Source organism: Ptychodera flava, chromosome 1 (genome assembly GCF_041260155.1).
Source record: "Ptychodera flava strain L36383 chromosome 1, AS_Pfla_20210202, whole genome shotgun sequence".
NCBI classification, from domain to species: domain Eukaryota; kingdom Metazoa; phylum Hemichordata; class Enteropneusta; family Ptychoderidae; genus Ptychodera; species Ptychodera flava.
The window spans coordinates 13,809,659-13,834,873 of record NC_091928.1 but is presented as its reverse complement, the minus strand read 5'-3'; the positions used below and the strand labels follow the sequence as shown (position 1 = coordinate 13,834,873).

At 40.7% G+C, this 25,215-nt stretch overlaps 2 protein-coding genes across 2 annotated transcripts in view; both read right to left on the bottom strand.

Annotated features, from left to right (window-relative positions):
• Positions 1-25,215, bottom strand: part of LOC139142963 (uncharacterized) — a 424,363-nt gene that overhangs the window by 312,973 nt on the left and 86,175 nt on the right. The gene's annotated exons all lie outside the window — the stretch shown is intronic.
• LOC139145195 (mRNA (2'-O-methyladenosine-N(6)-)-methyltransferase-like) lies at positions 23,802-25,090 on the bottom strand. Its single transcript, XM_070716232.1, has 2 exons — positions 24,561-25,090; positions 23,802-24,286 (listed from the first exon to the last, which is right to left on the bottom strand). The coding sequence occupies exons 1-2, from the start codon at positions 24,850-24,852 to the stop codon at positions 23,802-23,804; spliced, it is 777 nt and encodes a 258-aa protein (XP_070572333.1). The 5' UTR covers positions 24,853-25,090.

Below are 25,215 nucleotides of genomic sequence, written 5' to 3'. Positions count from 1 at the left end.
TATATATATTATGTGTGTGTGTGTGTGTATTTCTCGTAAATATAAGGTTATTCACAAAATACCGGGATTTATGTCCGAGTACATCGTACAGCGGAGGTATTGTCCTTGACGCGTAGTGTCGAGGACAATACCGTAGCGTACGATGTACTAGGACATACATCCCGGTATTTTGTTAATAACCTTATTATTATAGCGAGCGCAGCAAGAGCGGCCAAAGGCCGCTCGCGAAGCGAGCATTAAGACTAATGCGTGTACAAGAAATTTAGAATGGAATCTCTATATACCTACGAGTTTGAAAAGAGAGCACAGTTCCATGGAGGCGGCCATTTTGAATACTTTTACACGGATTGCGTGAAATTAAAGATATCATCTACCACAAAACTACTCGACAATGTGTATTGCCGACAAAAGAATCTCTCTCTCCAAGAAAGTGTGAAATTTGTTTCAAAATGACTATTTTCGATCACTTTTGAAGGCCCGGATCGGTCATCACTAGGCGCCGCCATTTTGAAACAAGCCTACTCTCGCGAGAACGAATGGTCAACTCACACGAGAATTAAAAATGGTGTGCTGAGAGCGAGCTACCGACAGGAATATCAAGTACGTGTTTTACATTAGACTGCCTCTATTCCCGCCCCTGTTTAATATAATAAACTGATCGGAATCTTATAATTTACCAGTTTTAAATCATTTTCGTTAGTGAACTTGGCATTTCCGAGTTAAATTGCTATAAATGTTATTCTAGAAAACAATTGACAACAATTCAACCTCAACGAGTCAATTGTTAAGTTATGAATCATGCATCAAACACAGAAATTAGCATGCTATTGCCTGAAAACATCAATGACGATATACTACGCTGCGCTCGCTCTCAGGTCAGACCTGTTACATATTACACCTTTTTAGTCCAACTTACTTGAAAAAAGTCGAAAGTCAGGCGTTTCTTCATGTTTCTCGCTCACTGCACTGAGCGATCCCGGGGAGCGACCACGAGCAGACTGGGAACGCTTTCAGCGCGTCCGATAAGCGCACAGAAGGAAAATTCAACAAAGCTGCGCAGTGCGCGTGTTAGAAATTATATTATATCATGCTACCATGCGCCATTCTGATCGGACGAGAGCTCATTCCACGGATGCTAAAATTCTGTTTTAGCAGTGCTAAAATGGCCCCTTAACCGCATAGAGGGTTAATGCCGGAGAAACAAAAGGGGGACGGCATTTAGCTTGCAGGGAAATGGGGGAAGTGGGTAATGACTGAATAAAATAAATAAATAAATGGTTGATTTAATGATAAGCATTTTGAAAACAGAGGTATAGACTTTTTTCATCCTCGCTAAAGAAATGCCTCACTGTACTTTTGGCACTTTGCCATGATCTCACTGTCATTTTTTGTCGTCTGTTTCATGATGGCTTGACATCATGGCCGAAGAATTAACAGAGAAAGATTTTCTGAACGAAACAGCGGACTTAGTTGGAGTGCAACGGAGCAGATTCGCAAATTTTGCAGAAGAAAATTTTGATAGAATCGAACTCCTGAAAGACGAAAAGTCAACTGCTAAACAAACGGTGTGAAGTGTGAAAATTTTAAAAGGTTAGTGCAGTACCGGTTCAGTGTTTACGATTGACTTTCTATTTTTAGCTCCATACATCGCAAGCGTAGCAGTACTTAAAATTACGAATATATGATTGTAATATTATTTCAATTGTCATCTCTTCCTGTAGAATGGCTTGCAGAGAAGGGATTAGATCCTGCATTTGAACACCAAGAATCTACTTACTAGGTATCATTAGAAAGATAATTTACTAATCCTTAAAATGACATATTGTAACATGCAATATCTTGTATAGTATTCATGATACATGACCAAAACTTACCCACATACCCAAAGTTTACATTAAAAATTGCAGTCAAAGTTAAAATTCTACAAATTTTTTAGCTAGCCATAAAAAATCTGGCCGTTTTTTGCGATTAAATCTGTTTTATTTGGTACAAGGACATATCAGAAATATGAAATAGACTTTTAACAGAAACAATATTGGATTCTATGGCTGTAACCGGCATATTCTGCGGGGTACTGCAAAATCACAGCAGTGCAGACTCATATGCGTTTTTGTTAATTTTGTCCCATTTTAGGTCATCTGCTGAGCTTATTTTATTACATAACCATGTTTATTTGGTACCATTGAAAAGGTAATTTAGTAGTTTTTAAAATGACATATTGTTATATGCCATATCTTATATAGTTTTCATTGAATATGACGAAAACTTACCCCATACCACAAAGTTTATATCGAAAATTACTTTCGTAGCTATCGTCAAATTCTACCAATTTTCTAGCTAGACATAACAAATAAGGCAATGCTTCATATGAAATATTTTTATTTGCTACTGGGGAATGTCAGAAATATGAAATAGACTTTTAACAGAAAATATATTGGGACTCTACAGCTGTAACAGTCATATTTTGAAGGGTATCGCAAAATCACAGTATTGCCAACTCGCATGCTTTTTTGTTAAATCTGTCTTCTTATAAGTCATCTGCTGAGCTTGATTTTTGACATAACCTGGCTTGTTAGGTATCAATAAAAAGGTAATTTACTAGTTTTTTAAAATGACATATTGTAATATGCAGTATCTTGTTAAGTTTCATGAAATAGGACCAAAGCTTACCCCAAACACCAAGATTTACACAACAAATTACTGCAAATCTGAAACTCTACCATTACAATCTATTAACTTTGTATACAAAAGGCAATGCTTGTATGCAATCTATGAAATCTGTGTTTTTGTTAAAAAAGTATGTCACAAATATGAAATTAACTTTTAACAGGAATATAATATGATTTGATAGCCTTTCGGATCATATTTGGAACGGTATCAGAGCAAATTTGCCAAAACACATTTGACATATTGGTTTCCCTCCAAAAATGATCCAAATTGCTACTAAAATTGCATCATCTTACCGTTGAAATTTAATTGTATACTTGTGACATACGTTTGTAACAAATAAATCAGATTTCATACAAGAATTGCCTTTTGTATTATGTGTAGCAAAAAATGGTAGAATTTAAGATAAGCCCTAATTTGCGATTTGAACTTTTGGGGTATGGGGTAAAGTTTGACCATATTTCAGAAAAACTGTGAAGGACATTGCATATTGCAATATGTCATGTTAAAGAATACTAAATAACCCAGCTAATGATACCTCACAAGCCAGGTTGTATTACAAAAATAAGCTCCGCAGATGACTTACAAGAGAACGATTTAACAAAAAAAGGTGCAAGTCTGTGGTACTGCGATTTTGCATTTCCCTTCAAAATATGGCTGTTACAACTATACAATCCAAATATTTTTTTTTTCTGTTAAAAGTTTATTTCACATATCTGACATGACCCAGTACCAAATACAACAGATTAATACAAAACAGAGCTTTTTTTATCATGTCTAGCTAAAACTTCGCGGAATTTGATCACGTTAGCTACTCACAATACTAACTATATAAACCTTGGGGTATTGGGTAAGTGTTGGTCATATTTCATGAAAACTGTGAAAAATATTACCTCTTACAATATGTCATTGTAAAGACCAGTTTATTAACTTTCCAATGATACTAAACAAGCCAGGTTATAATCAATACAAGCTCAGCAGACAACTTATAAGAAGACAGATTTAACAAAAACGTAAGCGAATCAGGAATACTGAGATTTTGCTGTACCCTTAAAAATACAGCTGTTACAGCTCTAGAATCCAAATATTTTTGCTGTTAAAACTCAATTTCATATTCTTAACATGTGTCAGTACCAAATAAACGGATTTCATACAAAACATTGCCCAATTTTTGCGTAAAAATGTCTGCGTAAAACATTGGTAGAATTTGACATTAGCTATGACAGTAGATAGATTCAATAAAAATGTATGCAAATCTGCAACACTGTGGTTTTGCGGTACCCTTCAAAATATGACTGTTGCAGCTGTGGAGCCCCAATTTTTCTTCTGTTAAAAGTCAATTTCATATTTCTGACATATCCCTGTACCAAATAAAATAAATTTAATAACAGAAAACGGCCAGACTTATTTATGTGTAGCTAAAAAATTTATAGAATTTAGTTTTAGCTATGACTGCAATTTTCAATGTTAACTTTGGAGTACGGGGTAAGTTTGCGTCATATATCATAAATACTATACAATATATTGCATGTTACTATATGTCATTTTAAAGATTAGTAAATTATCTTTCTAATGATACCTATAAATTGAGGTTATATTCAAAAACAAGCTCAGCGAATGACTTATAGGAAGACGGGTTTACCAAAAATGCATGCAAATCTGCAACACTGTGATTTTGCGGTACCCTTAAAAATATGACTATTACAGCTGTAGAGTCCCAATATTTTTTTCTGCTAAAAGTGTATTTCATATTTCTGACATGTCCCTGTATCAATTAAAACAGATTTCATACAAATCTAAATTTTACTATAACCAAAACGGGATTCGAACCCCCACACACTGACGGCAACATCGCCCAGCTGATAGGCCTCACACAAAACCAGTCGGCCACTGCTTCCAACCGAAAAGTGTTGGTCACAGTAACCGACTTATATGTTGCAATTCTGTGCGCGACCGAGCAACACGGTGTGCGTGGAGCAGACGACACACAGACACAGTACACACAGACACAGTACACACATATAGTAATCGGAAAAGCACGAAGCTTTTTACTGAGCTATCAGACAGACTCGGGGACAGTAAATATCCACCAGCAATACTGTCCACTCAGGTTAAAGAAATCTAAATTTTACTATAACCCAAACGGGATTCGAACCCCCACACACTCACGGCAACAAAGCATTGCATTTTTATTATGCCAAACTAAAACTTGGTAGAATTTGAGATTTATTGTATTTTGCAATGTTAAATTTTGGGGTATGGGGTAAGTTTTGGTCATATTTCACAATAACTGTAGAATATATTGCAAAGTAAAATATTTCATCTTAGAGCGGAATATATTCCCGTTCTAATGTTACCAAACAAGTGAGGTTATGTTAAAAAGTAAGCTCAGCACATGACTTACAAGAAAGCAGATTTGACGAAAATGCATTTGGGTTGGAAAATGGTGATTTTGCGGTACCCTTCAAAACATGACCATAACAGCTATTGCGTCCCTATATTTTTTCTGTTAAAATTCCATTTCGTATTCTAGGGATCCCAAGGCTTCTGAAAATAAACAGGTTTGTTATCCTGTGGGGGTGCACGTAGACCCCTCTAGCCCACGGACTAGAACACAAGAAACCGATTTCCCGAGGAGATCTGTCGAAGCTCGCCAATAGCGGTGTTCTATCCAGCCAAAACCCACTTTCACTGGTGCGTAAAGTGTGGTTCAATCTCACTCTCCATTTTAGCAGAAGAGGAGGAGAAGGTTTGAGAAATTTGACAAGACAGAGTTATAGAATAATTGAGCGAGTTGCGACAAGTATGTTGAATTGACAATATCTGAAAAGACAAAAACCATCCAGATGACAGCTACGAACTCAGGCGGAAATGTACGCAACCGGTGGCGAAAATTGCCCTGTCGCTGCATTTGAACTCTACTTATCTAAACTAAATCCGAAACAGTCCGTTTTGTTTCAAAGACCGAAGACTGACTTTCGATACACAGATAAAGTATGGTATTGTAACTCACTTCTTGGTGAAAATAAGTTAGGGTCGATGATGAAAGAAATCTCCGAAGCAGCTCACTTGAGTATGCTGTACACAAATCATTGCATTAAGGCAACAGCTAGAATTGGTTCAAGTCTGTGAGCTGTGAATGTTTGAGTGGGGTGAACGCAATGATTTGTATTCTGTAGACTGGAATTAATTTACTAGCACCTCGAATTAATTGTATGTTTCTTTAATTAATTTTATATGCTTTAATTAATTTTGTGTAGTCATGCCGAATTAATTTGATGTGTTCCAATTAATTATTTCTGCTAATCTTTGCTGTAATTAATTTTAAGTAGTCTAGAATTAATTTTGCTAACATTTCAAATTATTTATATGTTTTTTATGTGCCGGAATTAATTTTATGTAGTCTAGATTTAATATATTAATTCCTTCAATTGATTTTGGGTTCAAAATGTTTTCACGTGCTGCAATTAATTTAATGTGTGCTAGAATTAATTTCTACTAGTGTCTTGAATTAATTTTGTGTTCGGTCGAAGTAATTATGTGTGTTCGCTCGAATTAATTATGTGTTTGAGCGAATTAATTATATGTGTTCGCTCGAATTAATTATATGTGTTTGCTCGAATTATTTTCGGCCGATCCCACAGTCCTTTGCGCACGCTTTCTTAAATCAATATGGCGGCTCTCGACCGGACTGGTATAGTTATTCAGGCTCTCGAACTGTGATCTGTGAAAATGGAAATCAATAAACTGATCACAAAAACTTTTGTAGTGTCTCCTGTCTGAGGGATCGTGTATGTGATTGCCCATAGAGCGAAGACTGACCAATTTTGTGTTTACGTCAGACGGCTTTGCCAATCATCGTGTACTGTACATGTAGTGTAGTGCAGTGTACCGTAAGCGTACGCAGCATTCGAAAATGAAATCTACCGAACAGATATCTACGAATATGAAAACCAATAAAGAACTTAACAATGACCACCAGGAAATGTCTCCAAGCTTGATTACTGTCAAATGTCCCTAATTACAAATATAGCATTCGGCAGTTTCACCTCTATCTGTATATTTTTACAGATAGACACAGGCGCTGAAACTGTCGCTACGCGAAGCCGGCCTGTATACCGGAGGAGAAAACAGGCCGGCTTCGCGTCGCGACAGTTTAAACGCCTGTGTCTATCTGTATATGTATATATAGACGTCTGACGTAAACACAAAATTGGTTTTGGATTCGCTCTATGGGCAATCACATACACGATCCCTCAGAAAGGAGACACTACAAAAGTTTTTGTGATCAGTTTATTGATTTCCATTTTCACAGATCACGGTTCGAGCGCCTGAATAATACCACTCCGGTCGGGAGCCGCCATATTGATTTAAGAGTATGTGCGCAAAGGACTGTGGGATCGGCCGAAAATAATTCGAGCAAACACATATAATTAATTCGAGCAAACACATTTAATTAATTCGAGCAAACACATATAATTAATTCGAGCGAACACATATAATTAAATCGCTTAAACACATACTTACTTCGACCGAACACAAAATTAATTCAAGACACTAGTTAATTAAAGCATATAAAAATTAATCAAAAGAAACATACAATTCATTCGAGTTGCTAGTAAATTAATTCAGTCTACATAGAATTAATTCTAACACACTAAAATTAATAAAACATGATTTTGACTAGAACGGGCCCCCACACAAACTGCACAAGTGTTTACCACAGTTCTTGTCCTGGCCACCACGTAAGGGTTATTTCAAAGCTGTACGTTTTCTGGTTCAGTTAACGTCCAAATTATCCATCAAAAATAGCATGTGTGACCCCACCGTACCACCTCTCACTGTGTTCCGACGGTTGATGTGTACGGTACACAGTGAGACGAATCTATTTTTAGTTGAGCAAAAACAGCCCAGACTATTGTTCTTATGTAAATTTAAGAAAAAAATTGTTACTTTTTCTTGTGATTTTAACTATTGACCCGTTTTCTGTGTCTGCAGCAAGTAGTACATGAGACGGTATAGAACACTTGGGTAAGTTAGGGGGTCTTTTTTCCATCACCTTGGAGACGTACTTTATTTCACATGCTAGGGGGCCTCATTTGTATACCACATATAAACATGGAGTATCTTCAGGGCCCGTGGCATTCGGCTGTGTTCAAGTGCGGTGCGATCGAGTGTCTGTCTGAAGTCAGCTGGTTTCAGTGCAGCAGTGCCGACCACAATAACAATGGATGACGAGTTGGATAATCTCTCTCTCTGACAAATTCTCAGTTGGCTGCCGCGTAACACTGTAAGTATTATTATCGATTTATTACGAGTGTGACGGTAGATCAGTCTGAGCATGCGTGAGGCTTACAACATTACGTCATTACCTTAGCCTTTAGTCCCTCGCGCGCGGCCGGCCAGATTTGACAGATTTTATCGTTCACTGGCAGAGTTCCAAAATCTAGATACTTTGTATCAAAGAGTGTTTCCTTTTAGGGTTGACTTTGACAATGAGTGTTTCCGTTTAGGGTTTAATCTTGGCAAATATGGACATGATCCGCCCAAAGTTTATAAATAGAGGTCAAATTATGAACTCTGGGTGCACTCAAGACCTTTGACACGGAGGTTAACCCAGCCCCTTTTTAAGGTAAATTGTAGCTTGTGTCTTTGTTAGCTTAGCTTCATTAGTAATGCTAGAATAAGTCAAAATGTTCATCGAAAAGACGTGCTTCGTGTACATATTAATTTGCTGGTCGCTTTCTTGCAGTAATCATTAAGTTTTTCCAGCGCAGACAGCGAAAACAAGGAGTGAACCGGTGCACTGTAGTATATTCGCTTGTAGTTGATTTTCTGTGTGTTGATTTTTGTGGGTTTTTTTTTTTGTGTACGTGTGTGTGTGTCGTGCGGGGGTTGTCTGATGCATTGAAGTGACATTGTTTTACGCTCATAATGCTGCCTGCATGTGATAAAATTGACGTAAGCTCCTTTCTTTCGAGAAATGTGTCTTATGTGTATTTTTTAATCTAATTTTATTTGTACAGAATCTAACCATGGACGCCGAGTGGGATGACCTGTCGCTGACAGATTCCCAGTGGGATACCGTGTTTGCCGCCGTCGACGCTGCTGCAGAACAACACTATAATGTGAGTATGTGTGTAAAATTTACACCCGTGGCCACTTTAGTGTTGATTGAGCCTGTCTGGTACAAGCAGAATTTCTGTCTGCAGAAGGGTGATAAAACGGTTACTTTACCCTGTATCAGTGGTGATAATGATCCTACTATCAGTACCCCGTGGACACGCCGATTAGCTTGAAATTAGGGAGTGATTATAAAATACACTGTATACAAATGATGTTGACCACAGCATTTGCCCAATCAGTACTCAGTATCTGCTAAAATTCATGTGTTTCAAATGTAGTCAGTGTTAGAGAACATCACACATTTTGTGCCGATTTCAATATTGCAGTGAATGAATACCAACGATACTATAGTGTGTATCGCAAGTGTCGTGTTCAGACTTTGTTCAGACGCGGGAATTAAGGAAATGCCACTTTGAAAATGTTAGCGATTAAATTACAGACATCGCCCGTCTTGACTGCAAAACTTTCGAAATAAACATTCACTTGCACTAAGCCATGTTTCTTTCCTACAAACCGTGAATAAACTTACTCCAATTTCACTTGGTACGGAAAGGTAAGAGTTAAGTACAGTCGAGGTAGCATTTTACATGTATTCACATGTGTGCAACCATATGACGACACTTTTCTCATCCCGGTTGAAGGGAACTTGTCCTGATACATGTTCATCTCTTCCAAACTTTTCTGGCTCCCTCCACGCTTATCTTAAAACGCTTGCTAGTTTCTTTGTAAGCTCCTCGTGATACCTCGCTAGGTGCCGGATTGCCACCACAATCTCTTATATTTTGAACAATCAAGCTTGCTACGTCCTCACTGAAGTATTTGCCCCTATGATATTAGCGACCGTTGTTATTGATGTTCATTGTCGGAGTGCAGACTTACAGCGTGTCTACAGTGCAGTGTTGTGATCGATTTGAATTGGGCAGGCGAGACATTTTAGTAGAATGTTATCTCAATCCTAACAGTGGGGTGCCGATAGTGAACCTTACATTTATTACACCGATCACCACTTTGTTTCGTTTATACAAACAGAATTTCTGCTTGCACCAGACAGGCTTAATCAACACTAAAGTGGCCACGGGTGTATCTACTGAAATATTCCTTTGTACGTTGTGGTTGATTTTGTGAACCTGTGTGTTTGTCGGGCAGGGTTACCCGATGTGTCGAAGTGACATTGTTGTGCTCACAATGCTGTCTACAGGTGATAAAATTGTTTCGAATTTCTGATTAACGTTTGTTCAGTGTGCGTTCATGGACACTGTCACTGATTTGTGCAGTGTGACCTAGATCATGCTGCCTGCATGTGATAAAATTGACGCAAACTCCTTTCTTTCGAGGAACGTCGGTCTTATGTGTATTTTTTTTTATTTAATTTTATTTGTACAGAATGTAACCACGGATGTCGAGTGGGAAGAGATGTCTCTGACAGATTCCCAGTTGGATACCGTGTTTGCCGCCGCCGACGCCGCTGAAGACCAACACTATGAAAATAATGTGAGTGTGTGTTTATTTATCTACTGACGTATTCCCTTGTGCGTTATGGTTGATTTTGTGCATGTGTTTGTCAGGCAGGGTTGCCCGATGTGTCGAAGTGACAATGCTGTCTACGGGTGATAAATTGTTTCGAATTTCTGATTAACGTTTGTTCAGTGTCCGTATGTCGACATTTCAATTAAAGACATGACATGGCTCAGTTATGAAATGTTCTCTGGCATGTTTGATGTTGCCCCTCGCCCTCCAAGCTGTCTGTGATTTCCAATATAAATATAAAACAATTATTTCTTTAAACAATGGTAGAAATTTGTAATTTTGTATTCTCCCTCTGATGGTGTGAGATTAACACAGTTATCCCCCCCCCCCCCCCCGAAATCTTTTCATATAACAGTGCACAGAACATTAACAGGAGTCTTGCCTGTATAGATAGATATGTACACTGAGGTACTACACTGTTGAATGTATGTCTATCTATGGATTCAGCAATTATGGGGTGACCTGCTGATGTTTATGATAAACCGGTGTTCAGTCCAACCGTTCAGTGTAAAGACAATATTCTTTGTTCTATTTATTCTTTCAGTATTTTGTGTGTGTCTCTGTTTTCATAAGAGTGGTCGCAGTATACAATTTTTTTATTTATTTATTTTTTACTCATTCATATTGTACTGATTGTAATTACCTTTATATCCCCTCCTTAGGACCTCAATGACTCTGTATGTGTGGATGATAATGATGATGATGATAATGATGCTGATGGTGAAGATAAAGTGGTCAATCGAGATCAATTGCGGTAAGTTATAATTTTCTACTTGCTCATTTCATGTGATAGAAAAAGAGTAAACTGTATTTCTTGACTAATGTATGTCCTGTATGTTGTGAACAATATAGTAATGTTTTAAAGTTTTCATTCATGGTGCACCATTTCTGTAAAATTATTAATTTTCTTATCTTTTTTTTATTTTATAGACAAACAAGAGCTAAGCCAAAGAAGCAATACATCAGGCTGAGGAAAAATCTTGTTAAGGTAAAGACAGCGTGGGATTTTCCTTGGGGAGAAGAAATGAACATCAGCGAAGAATACAGTACTCTGGGGTCATCATCAACATTAACTGGTAGTAGTAGTAGTAGTTATAATTCTCATAGCAGTTTTAATAGTAGCAGTAGTTATAATTGTCATAGCAGTGACAGTCATAGTTCCCATGATAGTGATAGTACTGATAGTCATTATAGTGATAGTTGTAGTTCTCAAAGCGAAGATATTTATAGTTGTAATAGTGATCAGAGCCAAATCACAGAAAGCGAGGATAATATTGCCACACAGGATTTCAATGTAAAGTTAAAAGACCTCCTACACTCCTACATTCCTCATTCCCCCTCAAATATTCAAGATACTCAGTGTTCATCCAATTCTTCTGTCCCCATGAATACCCAAGAATTTAATACCAAATGGCAGGCCCTCCTCTCAAATAATCATCAGCCTTCCACACAAAGTTCTTCCCCCTCATCACATCCAACATGTCAGATTGGCGGGGGTCAACTGATGACCTGCCATCAGAAGATTCGCCATCAGATGAAGACAGCGGGGCAAAGTATTACAGCATCATACATGTCCGTGAACGACAAGTGAAGAAATTCAGTGCTACAGCTCATGACTTCGAGATACGATTCAATGATATCCAACCGTTGCATGGTTTCATGCAAGTAATGGTAGTACTACAAGATGTGTTTGAGAGTATTATTAGCCAACTCACCCATGGCATCTCTCCCAGGGACAGAGTACGCATTACACTTGAAAGTCTGTCCCTTCCCTATCAAATCTGGTTACCTTTTTCCCCTGTTCAAGAACTGACTGTGGACAGAGTGTTGGGCGAAATTGAACGTGTACTGCAATCCTATGAAGAATTCACCCTAGATGAGAATGTTTATATCAACTTCATTCATGTGCACATGCCTGTTGGGACAGGAAAGAAGTGGGGATGGAGACCTGTCAACATAGCCCGTCGCCTCCGACTGATGAAAAGTATCATTCGCATCACAAATACCGATGAATTATGCTGTGCACGAGCGATAGTCACAGCAACAGCCCACATCAACCGTAACAGTGATCCAGGATGGGACTATGTGCGACAGGGACGACAAGAGCAGAAAAGACGTGCATCCGAACTCATGGCCAAAGCAGGTATTTCACCAGGGCCGTGCGGACACGAAGAACTTGACAAATTACAAGCTGTCCTTCCATCGTATCGAATCCATGTTATTTCAGGTGAGACGTCCGGTTCACTTGCATATCAGGGAAAGGCTACCGCTGAACACAATATTTACCTGTACCATCATAACAATCACTATGATGTCATCACGTCAATGCCCGCATTTCTACAGAGAAACTACTACTGTCACCATTGTCACAAAGGGTACCAAAAAAAGCATGATCACATCTGTGAAGTTTTCTGCAAGTGTTGCTGTGTTCCATCTGTATGTCCATCAACAGATAATCAGGTCTACTGCCAAGATTGTCATCGCTACTTTCAAGGTCAACAATGCTTCAACAACCATAAAACACCTGGTCCCCTCGCTCAATATGCAACATGTCAAATCATTCGTCGCTGCAAGTTGTGTGGTGTAACCATCAATTTGGAAAACAGAAAGAAAGATGATGACCACAATTGTGGTGAAAAATACTACAGAGTGTGTTGACAGTACCAAGACAGTAAACATTTATGCTACATCCAGCCCATCCGTGTTAAAAGAAAGAAGAAGTCCACCAGAGATTCATGATGATGATGTCGACATATTCGACTTTGAAGCTGAAGAAGGAGACAAAGAGGGCAGTGAAGAAGAGATGAAGTACTATTTCTTTGATTTTGAATGTACCCAAGATGGGGGCGTCCATGTACCCAACTTGTGCATTGTCCAGTCCGAGTCATGTTCAGAGCAGGTGTTCTATGGCCCTAACACCAAGCAAGAGTTTTGCGATTGGGCCCTCACAGAAGAAAACGCCTTCAGTACTTTCATCGCACACAATCTGCAAGGTTATGACGGACAATTCATACTGCAATACTGCCATGAGAACAACGTTCAACCTGAAGTCATCATCAATGGAACCAAAATCATGCGCATCTTCATCCCCGACTTAAACATCAAGTTCATTGACTCTTATAATTTCCTACCTGTGGCTTTGGCTCAACTTCCTGACATGTTTGAGCTGAATGAACTGCACAAAGGCTACTTCCCTCATTTCTTCAATACAGCAGAGAATCAAGATTACATCGGTCCTCTCCCAGATTCCAGATACTACGGTCCTGATGGAATGAAACAGCACGCGAGAGAGAAATTCCTTAAGTGGTATGAAGATGAAAGATTGAAAAACCGCCCTTTCAACCTGAGACAAGAGCTTGAAGACTACTGCAGAAGTGATGTAGACATCCTGAGGAGAAGTTGTTTGAAATTTCAAGACATGTTCAAACAACAGAATGGTGTAGATCCGTTCAGAGATTGTGTGACCATCGCATCAGCCTGCAATGTTGTTTTACGTAAGAATTTTCTCAAGAAAGATACCATCGGGGTCATTCCAGACCATGGGTACATCCAACGAAGAAATCAATCTGTCATTGCATTGCAGTGGTTAGAATGGATTACATTCAAGAATGATGTCAACATCCAACACGTCCACAATGAAGGTGAGAAGAAAATTGACCGCTATTGGGTAGATGGTTACGACGAAGAAAGCAACACAGTATATGAGATGCACGGTTGCTACTACCATGGCTGTCCTCGATGCTATGAAGACCATGACATTGTCAACACTAAAGTCGAGAAGACGATGGCAGACCTTTACCAAAGTACCCAAGATAAGATGCGATTTCTACGTTGCCATGGCTTTAGAGTGATCGAAAAGTGGGAGTGTGACTTCAAGAAAGAAATTCAGGAAAACCAAGAACTGCAAGAATTCATCAAGTCACTTGATCTACAGGAGCCCCTTCATCCACGAGATGCATTCTTTGGCGGCAGAACCAATGCCACTACACTATACCACGAATGTGTTGATGATGAAGAAATTCACTACGTGGATTTCACAAGCCTCTACCCCTACGTCAACAAGTACTGTAAGTACCCTATCAAACATCCGAAAGTCCGCACCAAGAACATTGTACTCCCTGTTCAATCATACTTTGGTCTGGCGAAATGTCGAGTTCTGCCTCCTCGAAAACTCTACTTTCCTGTTCTCCCCCTCCGAGTGGAAAAGAAGCTGATGTTTCCCCTTTGCAGAAGTTGTGCAGACACCAAACAACAGTCACCATGCGAGCATAATGACGAACAGCGGTCCTTCGTGGGAACTTGGACAACACCTGAATTAGCCAAAGCTGTCGAGAAGGGGTACAAGATTGTCAAAGTGTTTGAGGTATGGCACTACAGAGAAAGAGAAGTGTACAACAGAGAATCGCACACAGGTGGGCTCTTTACTGATTACATCAACACCTTCCTAAAGTTGAAACAAGAGAGTAGTGGTTGGCCTTCATGGTGTCAGACAGAAGATGACCAAGATCGGTACATCCGTGAGTACTATGACAGAGAGGGAATCCTTCTTGACAAGACGAAGATTCACCGAAATCCAGGCCAACGAGCATTGGCAAAACTAATGTTGAATTCTATGTGGGGCAAGTTTGCACAACGCAACAACTTTCCACAGCTGCAGTACATCAAAGAACCTGCAGAACTCTTCCGCCTGCTTACAAGTGAACAACACATTGTCAACAACTTGTCTTTCGTCAATGACGACATGGTTGCTGTTCAACATACACTGCGGGATGAATTTGTCGAGGGGGCTGTCAACACCAATGTTGTCATTGCTGCATTCACCACTGCCTATGCTCGTCTGAAGTTGTACGATCTCCTTGAGGCCATTGGTGAACGGGTCTTGTACTTCGACACAGATTCAGTCATCTTTGTCAGCAAACCAGACCAGTATGAACCACCTCTTGGTGATTACTTGGGTGATCTCACCAACGAACTGGATCCTCCCAGCAATTTCATCACCACGTTCGTGTCAGGGGGAGCCAAAAACTACGCCTTCTGTCTAGCACAGCCCGACAGGAAAGGTAACACCACTCTTTGTAAAGTCAGGGGAATCACCTTAAATTACCGCAACAGCTTAGACGTCAACTTTGATGCCATCACTCGTCTTGTCACCACCTGTCCAACATCAACCATCACCGTGAATGACCCCGTCAAAATCCGACGTGTTGGATGTAATGTAGTATCCAGAAGCGAAAGTAAAAAGTATGCCCTAGTTTATGATAAAAGAGCTCTGATTGGAAATTACAAAACTCTTCCCTATGGTTATTAAACTGTACATTGAATTTGAAACCCCCCCCTCCCCCAAGAAATATCAATTAATGAATGTCACTAAATATTTGGCAAATGTTTTCTAGTATTTCACAACATTGTGTTATCAAAGTAGTTTTGAATGCTTTGTCAGAAAAAAGGTATTGTATTTTGCAATTCAAGAGGTTTTAAAGATCTCATTTAAAGAAAATTTAAGAATTGTAAATGTTTATATTTAGGCATGAACTCATTGTATTTAAGTATTGCATTTCAAGTTTTAGGAGGATAATGTAAAGAATTTTAGTGAAGCTGTTTTCACAATTCTCGCGTGTTTCAGCAATCTATTGTATAAATCCTGTTAAAAAAAAAAACCAAACAAACAAAACACATGTCAAACTTGATCTTGTATACAGGTAGTGTGGCAATTTAAAGAAAAAAAGAAATCTGATCAATATTATGGTAGATGTATTCTGATCATTCTGTTTATTAGAGTTGTATATTTCATTCATTTTTAAAGTATTGAAATGTATGTATTTGAATTTTTGAGAAATGAAATTTTGAAATGAAATTTTGCAAATGAAAGAGATAAGAATGTACTTTTTACCCCATGAAACTTTAGATATTGACTTTGGAATTGAACAGGACAGATCAACAGTTTGATTTGTTGTCTTTTTAGAGAGAGTTCAAATAATCTGTAGATCTCAACTTTCATCTTTAAAAACTTTTTATATGTGAACCAAACAAAAGTTCCTGATGAATCTTTTTGTAAAGTAATAAACTGACATCAATTTAGTTTATTTTAAATGATTCAGAGGCTGGTTTGAATTTATTTGTGAGTGTTTATGTGTAAACATTTGATGAGTGAGGAAGCATGTTTGTTTGTCTGTATGTGTGTGTGTGTGTGTGTGTCCCCTTGCCCCAAAGGCCAAAAAGTGGGCCCCAATGCCCCGAGGGCCAAAAAGTAGGCCCGACTGCCCCGAGGGCCACCTAGGAAGATTGATCTTTGTCGATGAATGAGATCACACTTTCCCCGTTTATGGACTCCCTCCACCCCTCTTGACCCTTTGAAGGCCCCTCAGCCCCTCGGGCCTTATTTTGCCCTCCCTCTGTCAAGAAATGAGAACATCCTTTCTAGTATAAGCTAGTACCATTTTAGAGTAAGGCTCATTTGACGTGATGGGTCTGATTCTGCAAACACTCTTGAAGCTGATCATCAATAATCGAGATTTCTCCAATCCTATGTTCTTCCTGTATTTGTGTGTGCTGCCATACATCATCTATGATAAATTTTTCAAAAGGAAGCCAGTTTCATGTCATGAAAGCATTGATCTGAGTGGAGAGATTGACTGAAAGCAAATCAACCAAAAAATTACCCTCTCATGGTGAGGATCAAGTACAAGTTGGTCAACTTGGTATACCATGCCACGAGTGCGAAAGAACTGTCCTTACCCTGGTTGTCATGCAAAACATCTCATAAGACTGGCAAATCATCTCACACAAGTGCATAATATTGAAGATAAAGTTGAAAGACAGAGATTTTTGAAATTGGCCAGACAATCTGACACTCATCAATTGATGTGCCAGTTGATACGAATCGTTCGTCTACTGTCTGAACAACATCAATCAAGTCAATCATGGATGCAAGACTACAACATCCATTCACTGCTCTCATATGTGGACCCACACAGTCAGGCAAAACCGAATTCGTCAAACGATTGCTGAAGGAACGGGAAACTATGATTTTTCCATCTCCTGAGCGTATTGTCTGGTGCTATGGAGAATACCAACCTGCCTATACGGAACTGGCTGCCCTTATCCCTAGCATTCATTTTGTTGAAGGCATTCCTGAAGAGTTGGACAGTATGTTTTCCCCTCACCAATCCAACTTATTGATTATTGATGATCTGATGTCAGAAACTGGAAATGACAAGAGAATTACCAATCTGTTCACCAAAGGTTCTCATCATCGTAATCTTTCTGTCATGCTCATCTTACAAAATCTGTTTCATCAAGGCAGAGAGACTCGAACCATGAGTCTGAATTCACATTATCTGGTCTTGTTTAAAAATCCAAGAGACGGATCACAGATCACTCACTTAGCCAAACAGATGTACCCAGGACACACCCGTTTCATCCAAGAAGCTTTCACCGATGCCTCCCGTGAACCTTATGGTTATCTCCTCATTGACCTGAAACCTAACACACCGGAAGTCCTTCGCCTGCGCACGAACATCTTTCCAGGAGAGACTGCCTTTGTTTACGTCAGGAAAACATAAAATAGACATGATGAGATGAAATGCCATCATTTCATCATGTCTCAGCGAATGAGAAAACATGCTCATTTTCTCTCTGTGTTAGCTAGGGGCAATCCAAAGCAACAGAGGGGGATCATCGAGGGAGCCAGTAACGATTTAATCCATTGCCTCTGTGAATGTTGTCTGAACATTCTTCGGGGGAGTGTTCCACTGTCATCTGCTCAAAAGAAGAAATTGAGCAAATACAAACATCATCTTCGCACACTGTCAAATAAAAAGGTTTCAACATCAAAGAAGAAGAAGATACTTGTGCAAAAGGGTGGATTTCTCTCGGCTGTCCTAGGGCCTGTGTTGTCTGTGTTGGGAAGTCTCCTCTTTAAGTGAATTGTCACCATGCCCATGGAACATGCCAAGAAGATGGCACTTGTGCCACAGGAATTACTAGATACCATACAACTACAACAGAATCAAACAACAAACCCCGTGACGAAGATGCTGTCCTCTCTGGATAGGGAGATGCAACAAATCTTGGAAAGAACAGACATCACCGACGATGAAAAGGCAAAACTGTACCAACAGACTCTTCAGCAGTACAGGGCTTACATTGATAAAAAGAAGGAACCTGTTAAAATCAGCATCCTCCCCTCTGAAACTTCAGTGGGTACCAGTACTGCTGTGTCTTCTTCAGGGTTCCCATTAGCTAAGGGCACAGAAGAGGAAGTCACTGACAAGCCAAAGCCCTTAGGTAGTGTGGAGCAGGATGTGATGGAAAGTGTGCCAAAATCCCTCCAACGAAAAGCACACTTACTCCTTCAGAAAGTGAAACAGCATGACTCTGTGGATTGGAATGAGAAAGGGGAATTAACATACGACGGCAATCCCTTACCTGGAACTCATATAGTAGACCTCATCAACGACACCTTACATCGGAGGAAAACTTTCACTCCTAGAGGGTGGCAACAGTTTGCCCGAGTGCTGTCTGACATGAATGTACCACAAGATCTGATTGGCAACAAGGAAAGATGGAACTGGATTCAGTCTCAGCGAAAATCAAAAGGATTGTTTCAGCCAAGAGGTGATGATGATGATGAAGAAGGTGATCATGGAGTGTTTGCTGGACAATCATCCGCTAAAAAGAAAAAGATAAGGAGGGAGATACGTCCTGTCATTTCAACCGCTGCAAGACCACGACATCGATCATCCATGACAGGGAATTGGCTCAACTTTTAAAACATCACTCGACAATTTGATGATAGTCATTCCAAAGGAGACCTCTGTCATGGAGTGTTGTCCACCTTCTCTATCCCTTGGCGATGTCCTCAAACGGGTGAGGTGCCTCTGTGCTTGCTGTTCTGGATCCATAGTCATCAAACATAAAACCTGTGACCAAATTGATGGACTTGGATCAGCACCTAAGCCAGGTGTATTACGATCCAAGTCATTCCGCAAGTTTTGGAGGAATCGATGCTGTTTACCGTGCTGCAAAAGAGAAGGGAATAAAGACCACCCATCAGAAAGTGAGAGAATGGATGCAACATCAGGACACTTACACATTACACAAACCAGTGAGGTGGAAGTTTCCAAGGGCTAGAGTAATTGTCGGTGGAATGGATCAACAGTGGCAAGCAATCTTGCAGACGTCAGTTCACTAGCAAAATACAATTCAGGGTTCCGATACATCCTCACCTGCATTGACATTTTATCCAAGTATGCCTGGGCCATTCCCTTGAAAGACAAACGAGGGGCCACTTTGGTGGCAGTGTTTGAACAGATTTTGAAGACTGGACGAAAACCAGAAAAACTACAAACGGATCAAGGCAAAGAATTCGTGAACCTCCTTTTCAGAAATTTCTGAAGAGTGAAGACATTCAATTTTTCACCACCGGAAACGAAACGAAAGCTTCTGTGGTTGAACGTTTCAATCGTACCCTGAAAACTAAAATGTGGAAGTACTTTACCAGAAACAACACCCTAAGCTACCTATCGGTGCTTCCTCAGGTAATGCCATCTTACAACAACACTTGGCATCGCAGCATCAAGAGAAAACCAGCGTCTGTCAACAAGACCAATGAAAAAGAGGTGTGGGATACTCTGTACAGTGACTATGAACAGAAAACGGTGAAATTCAAATTCAGTGTGGGAGAACAAGTGAGAATCAGCAAAACTAAACGTATGTTCAAGAAAGGTTATCTGCCGAATTGGACAGAAGAAATCTTCACTGTGTCGAAAAGGATCTCCAGTTGACCACCTCTTTACAAGCTGAAAGATTTTGATGAGGAGGAATTAGAAGGTACTTTCTATGAACAAGAGCTACAAAAAGTCGTCAAGAAAGAGGACGACGTCTTCAGAGTGGAAAAAATACTCAAAACAAGAAAGAGAAAGGGCAAGACTGAATATCTGGTCAAGTGGTATGGTTGGCCATCCAAATTCAATAGTTGGGTCAGGGATCTGGCAAAACTATAAGAGGGATGACTCTGTTCGGAGAGTCACAGTCTGACCGCCCACTTTCATCATGGCTGAACATCCATTTTTCATGACGCTACCGAGTAATGCATCCATGGACGTTTCCCAGACAATGCAGTGACAGGCTACACTGTGAAATTACCCAAACACATTTCTCTGCGGGGCAACTGGGAAGTGGCCTTGATGGACATACACTACCCTTTCTCTTGGTACAATGTGGTCGAGGGCAGAAACTTGCTGGCGTACAAAATTCAAGACCATAGAAAAACACTTGTCAAAATACCTGCAGGTTACTACGATGATTTTGGAAGTATACTGGCCACTCTGAGAGAGCAAGGTTTACCCGACAACGTCCAGTTGACTTTCGACCCGGTGTCTAGGAAAGTAACCGTTGATGTGAGTGACGGTACCAGCCTCTACTTTCTACCAGGTCTGGCTGAAATCATGGGGTTTTATCCCAATACCATCTTGAGACAGAAGAACGATGCACCTTTCATGTTCAGTGTTCGAAACCTCTCTTCTCTGTATGTGTATTGCGACCTAGTGGACGACCAGTTGGTGGGAGATACCTTTGCACCCCTGTTGAGAATAGAAAATGTGGAAGGGATCCATGGACAGATGATCAACCGCACCTTCCACACGCCATACTTTCTTCCCCTGAGAAACCGCGAATTTGATACGGTAGAAGTCTACATAAGAGACGACATGGGTCAGAAAGTGCCATTTCAAGGTGGGAAAGTGATTGTGACACTAGCCTTCAGAAAACGACGCCCTACACTATTGTAGCCTGAACCATGCCGTATAGACGTAAAATCTATGAAAGCAATCCGACCACATACAAGAAGTTTTATTTGGATCAGGTGGGAAATGGAGCATCGTTCCAGGGGGCAGCCGTGCAGAGAGGATATGGCTTGGGTGGTATTTTGGGAGGCCTCTTCCATGCAGCCACACCACTGCTCAAACAAGGTGCTAAAGTGCTAGGCAGACAGATGTTGAAAACGGGGCTCAACATTGCAGGTGATGCACTCAGTGGACGTAACATCAAGCACTCGGCAAAACGACGATTGGTGGAAGCCGGGAAACAGTTGATGACAGGCAGGGGTTCCAGATACTCAGTTCCCCCCCCCCCCCCCCCCGGCGGCGGTATAAAACGTAAAGCTCCGAAACGAAGAGTCATTTCCTCCAAAGCCAAGCGAAAGAGAAGATCTCCTGACATTTTTGACTAACATGGCATTTCTTCACGAACACTCCTGCGAGTGTACCAAGAGTGAACTTGACTTGTTCACAGTTCCTCCAACGCAGACTAGTGTGGAAGAGGGACAATGGGAAGAAGTGCATCCCCTGACCCACATTGTGGAATCGGGACCCATCGAATTTGTGATTTCGGGTTCAGGGGAAGACTACATCGATCTGTCCTCAACACTCCTTCTGATCAAGGCCAAGATTACAAAAGTTGATGGTACTAACCTCGGTGCAGATGCAGCAGTGGGTCCCGTCAACTTGTGGCTCCATTCACTGTTCAGCCAGGTGGATGTACACCTCAATGGCAAAATGATATCCAACCCTTCCCTACTTACCCCTACCGAGCGATGTTGGAGACCTTGTTGAATTATGGTGAGGAGGCCAAAGACACCCATATTGCTTCAGCCCTATTCTTCAAGGACTATCACTTGAAAATGGATGAAGTGAACCCCACTAAAGAAGGTGGAGAAGTGAACAAGGGACTGAAAAACCGATATGCCTTCACGTCGGGCAGTCAAGTTGTCGATATGGTAGGACCCATCCATTCGGATCTCTTCTTTCAGCCCAAGTATCTGATGAATGGTGTTGAATTACGTCTCAAACTCAATAGAAGCAAGAATGCTTTCTCCCTTGTGAGCTCTGCAGAAAATCCAGGCTTCAAAGCTGTAGTCACCGAAGCCACACTACTGGTCAGGAAAATAAAACTCAGTCCATCGGTACAGCTGGGGCATGCAGAAGCTTTAAAGCAGGGACCGTCCAAGTATCCCATACATCGTTGTGTGATGAAGGTTCTGTCTATTCCTGGAGGCACCATGTCCTTCAACAAAGACCACATCTTTCTGGGACAGCTACCTAAATGCGTGGTCTTGGGTCTGGTGGACAACGATGCCTTCAACGGTTCATACAAGAAAAATCCTTTCAACTTCAAACATTACGGCATGACGTCGCTGGTCCTTAATATGGGTGGAAAACAAGTTCCGAGCAAACCCCTGAAACTGGACTTCACCAAAGCTGGTGGTCAATCATTCATCATGGCCTACTATTCCCTGTTTACAGGGACGAATAAAATAGGCAGGGATGAAGGAATCAACATCAAACGCTATGAATACGACAATGGATACACACTGTTTGCATTTGATCTCACACCGGACTTGTCTGCCGACGGAGGACATTTGAACCTGGTCAAAGAAGGCAACCTGGGCATCGAACTGCAGTTCAGACAAGCTGTGCCAAATACGGTGAATTTACTCGTGTATGGCGAACTGGATAACATCATTGAAATTGACAGAGACCGCAACATCCTCTTTGATTACTGAAGTTGATTCCTCGACTCCAGTGAAAGATGGACACGTTAAAGTTGAAAGAGATCTTGAGTACAGACAGATACACTGCATCATCTTTTGGCGGGGTGAAACCATCAGACCAATTGCCTAAGACCAGACTAAAGTCCTATCCTGCTGCCTTTGTGGCCAATGTGGACCCAAGTACCCAACCAGGGAAACACTGGGTGGCTTTCACTTTGCCGATAGCAATTGTGGTGAATATTTCGATTCGTACGGACGTCCACCCAACACGACACCTTTCAAGACATTCCTGAACAGGAACTCTCTCGACGGGATCTGTAACAGACAAAGGCTCCAGGGACCTCTTTCTTCAGTGTGTGGACAATATGTCCTTTACTATCTGCTACATCGTTGCCAGGGATGGTCCATGTCGAACATTATGAAGCAGTTTACTGAGGACTTGACTTTTAATGACTTTCTCGTGAATGATTTCATTGAAAAATTGACTGGTTTTGATTTTGACGTTTATGATGTTAACTTTTACAGACTCGTTTGACTTAGAAGTCATATTCATTACATTGTTACTAGTTCTCATGTTGGCTTTCCTGTTGGTGTTCAATAAATTTTCAAACTTGTTCAATTGAAAATACAAAGCATGTGTGTCTGTTTTTTTTCTCTCTCTCAAGGATGATGGGTATAAAGGGGGCAGGGAGGGGGAGGGGAGGGGCAATCAATCATACTTCGCTAGCTCACAAAGAGTATGGACGGACAAGATATTGGTTTTCATTTTAAACAATAACAGTAAATTTTATTTTCTCAAAGTTAACAAAATTTAACAAGGCAAAAAACATGAAACACAACACTTTTTATTGCAAGTGTCTTTCAGTGTCCTTGGCAAACTTGTAATGTCCGAAGAAAAAACACATTTATGAATTGAAGGAAATTGAAATGATTAACTGCTTGCAGAACTAAATGTGGAACAAACTGCGGTGATCATGTCGTTGCACAAGACCATTCCATACATAGACAGACTGTCCGATAGAGCTTCAAAACATCTTTCAGGGTCTTCACTCCAGCGGTAGTACAGCAACTCCAACAGATCATCAAGATCAAGTAATCCAAGGGAAACATTATGATCCAGGGTGATGTAGCACAGTTCAGCCATGGCAAGAATAGATTTCTGCACAGCCAGCATGTTGATTTGTTTGGTAGCATCCGTAAAGTATTTGCTGATGACTTCTCGTTGACCTGCAGGGGTATCGCCATAGTACAAGCACTCATGGTCCCTCTGAGATGGGTAGTCTTCTCGGCACCCCTCACAGTTTTCCTTGATGATAGCATTGACTTGGTCCAGGATAAACTTGGCGTAGACATATTTTGCCACTCTTCTTGCTACTTTCCTGTCCAAGTCATTTGGCATATCGCTGAAGGAAGGCTCTGAAAAAAGGATGAAAGACGGTTCTGTGAGTACCAGGTCAATTGCACATCAGTGTCTTGGCAGCCTCATCGATACTCTGCTCAATACTTTTCAGTCGACTCCACTGATCCAAATTCAAATTGATGCCCTTCTTTGTCGGTATCAGTTCTCCAGTGTCAGGTTTCTTGAAGAATTCACGTATCCCCACGTACACATTTCCCTTGTACATCTGCACACTCACAATCTGAGCTGACGTCTCTGTGTCACGCAGAAGAAATCCGAATTGTCTCTCACCTGCTTGACTGGTGGTGCCAGGCTTGGAAGGTGGAGGGACCAAAGCAGCTGCTGATGGCTGACTGGACGGAGTCTTATGAGGCAGGGGCACTTCCTGAGAAGGCTCTGGCAAGTCAGGGCTCTTCCTTCCTGGAACATCAGCATACCTCTCATCTTGGTCAGAGACTGTTGGCATTGTCCAGACACTGGTGTTGGTCTTAACGTTGAAGTAGTAAGGCCGTTCAGCCTTCACTGAATAACACTTCCGCCATCCCTCTTCAAGTAGTCTTGGTGACAGTATTGGAGTTGCCATGGTTATGAAGAGTTGAGTTGTTGTTGTTGTGGAGGGTGGGACTTCTAGAGCAAGACTGGCCCTTAGATGGCCCTCTCAGAACTTATATACCCTCATTTTTGCATATATTAAGCAACTGACCAATCAGGAAAGCACATTGCTATCCCAATATCCCTTGCGGCATTTAAATGAACAAATGGGAGAGGCTGGTTAATGAGGCCCCCTAGCATGTGAAAAAAGTAGAAAAAGACCCCCTAACTTACCCTTAGTGTTCTATACCGTCTCATGTACTACTGCAGCAGGTCATTTTATACTCACATTAGTGTTCGCGTTGAAATGTTCAATAAAAATAGTGAATGTTAATGAACGTAATGCGTGTGTTGT

Excerpts from the sequence above, each read along its gene's own strand:
- LOC139145195 (XM_070716232.1), bottom strand. The coding sequence starts at position 24,852 with ATGGCAACTCCAATACTGTCACCAAGACTACTTGAAGAGGGATGGCGG. Across the intron at positions 24,287-24,560 it reads TGGCACCACCAGTCAAGCAG|AGCCTTCCTTCAGCGATATG; the intron begins GTGAGAGACAAT and ends TCCTTTTTTCAG.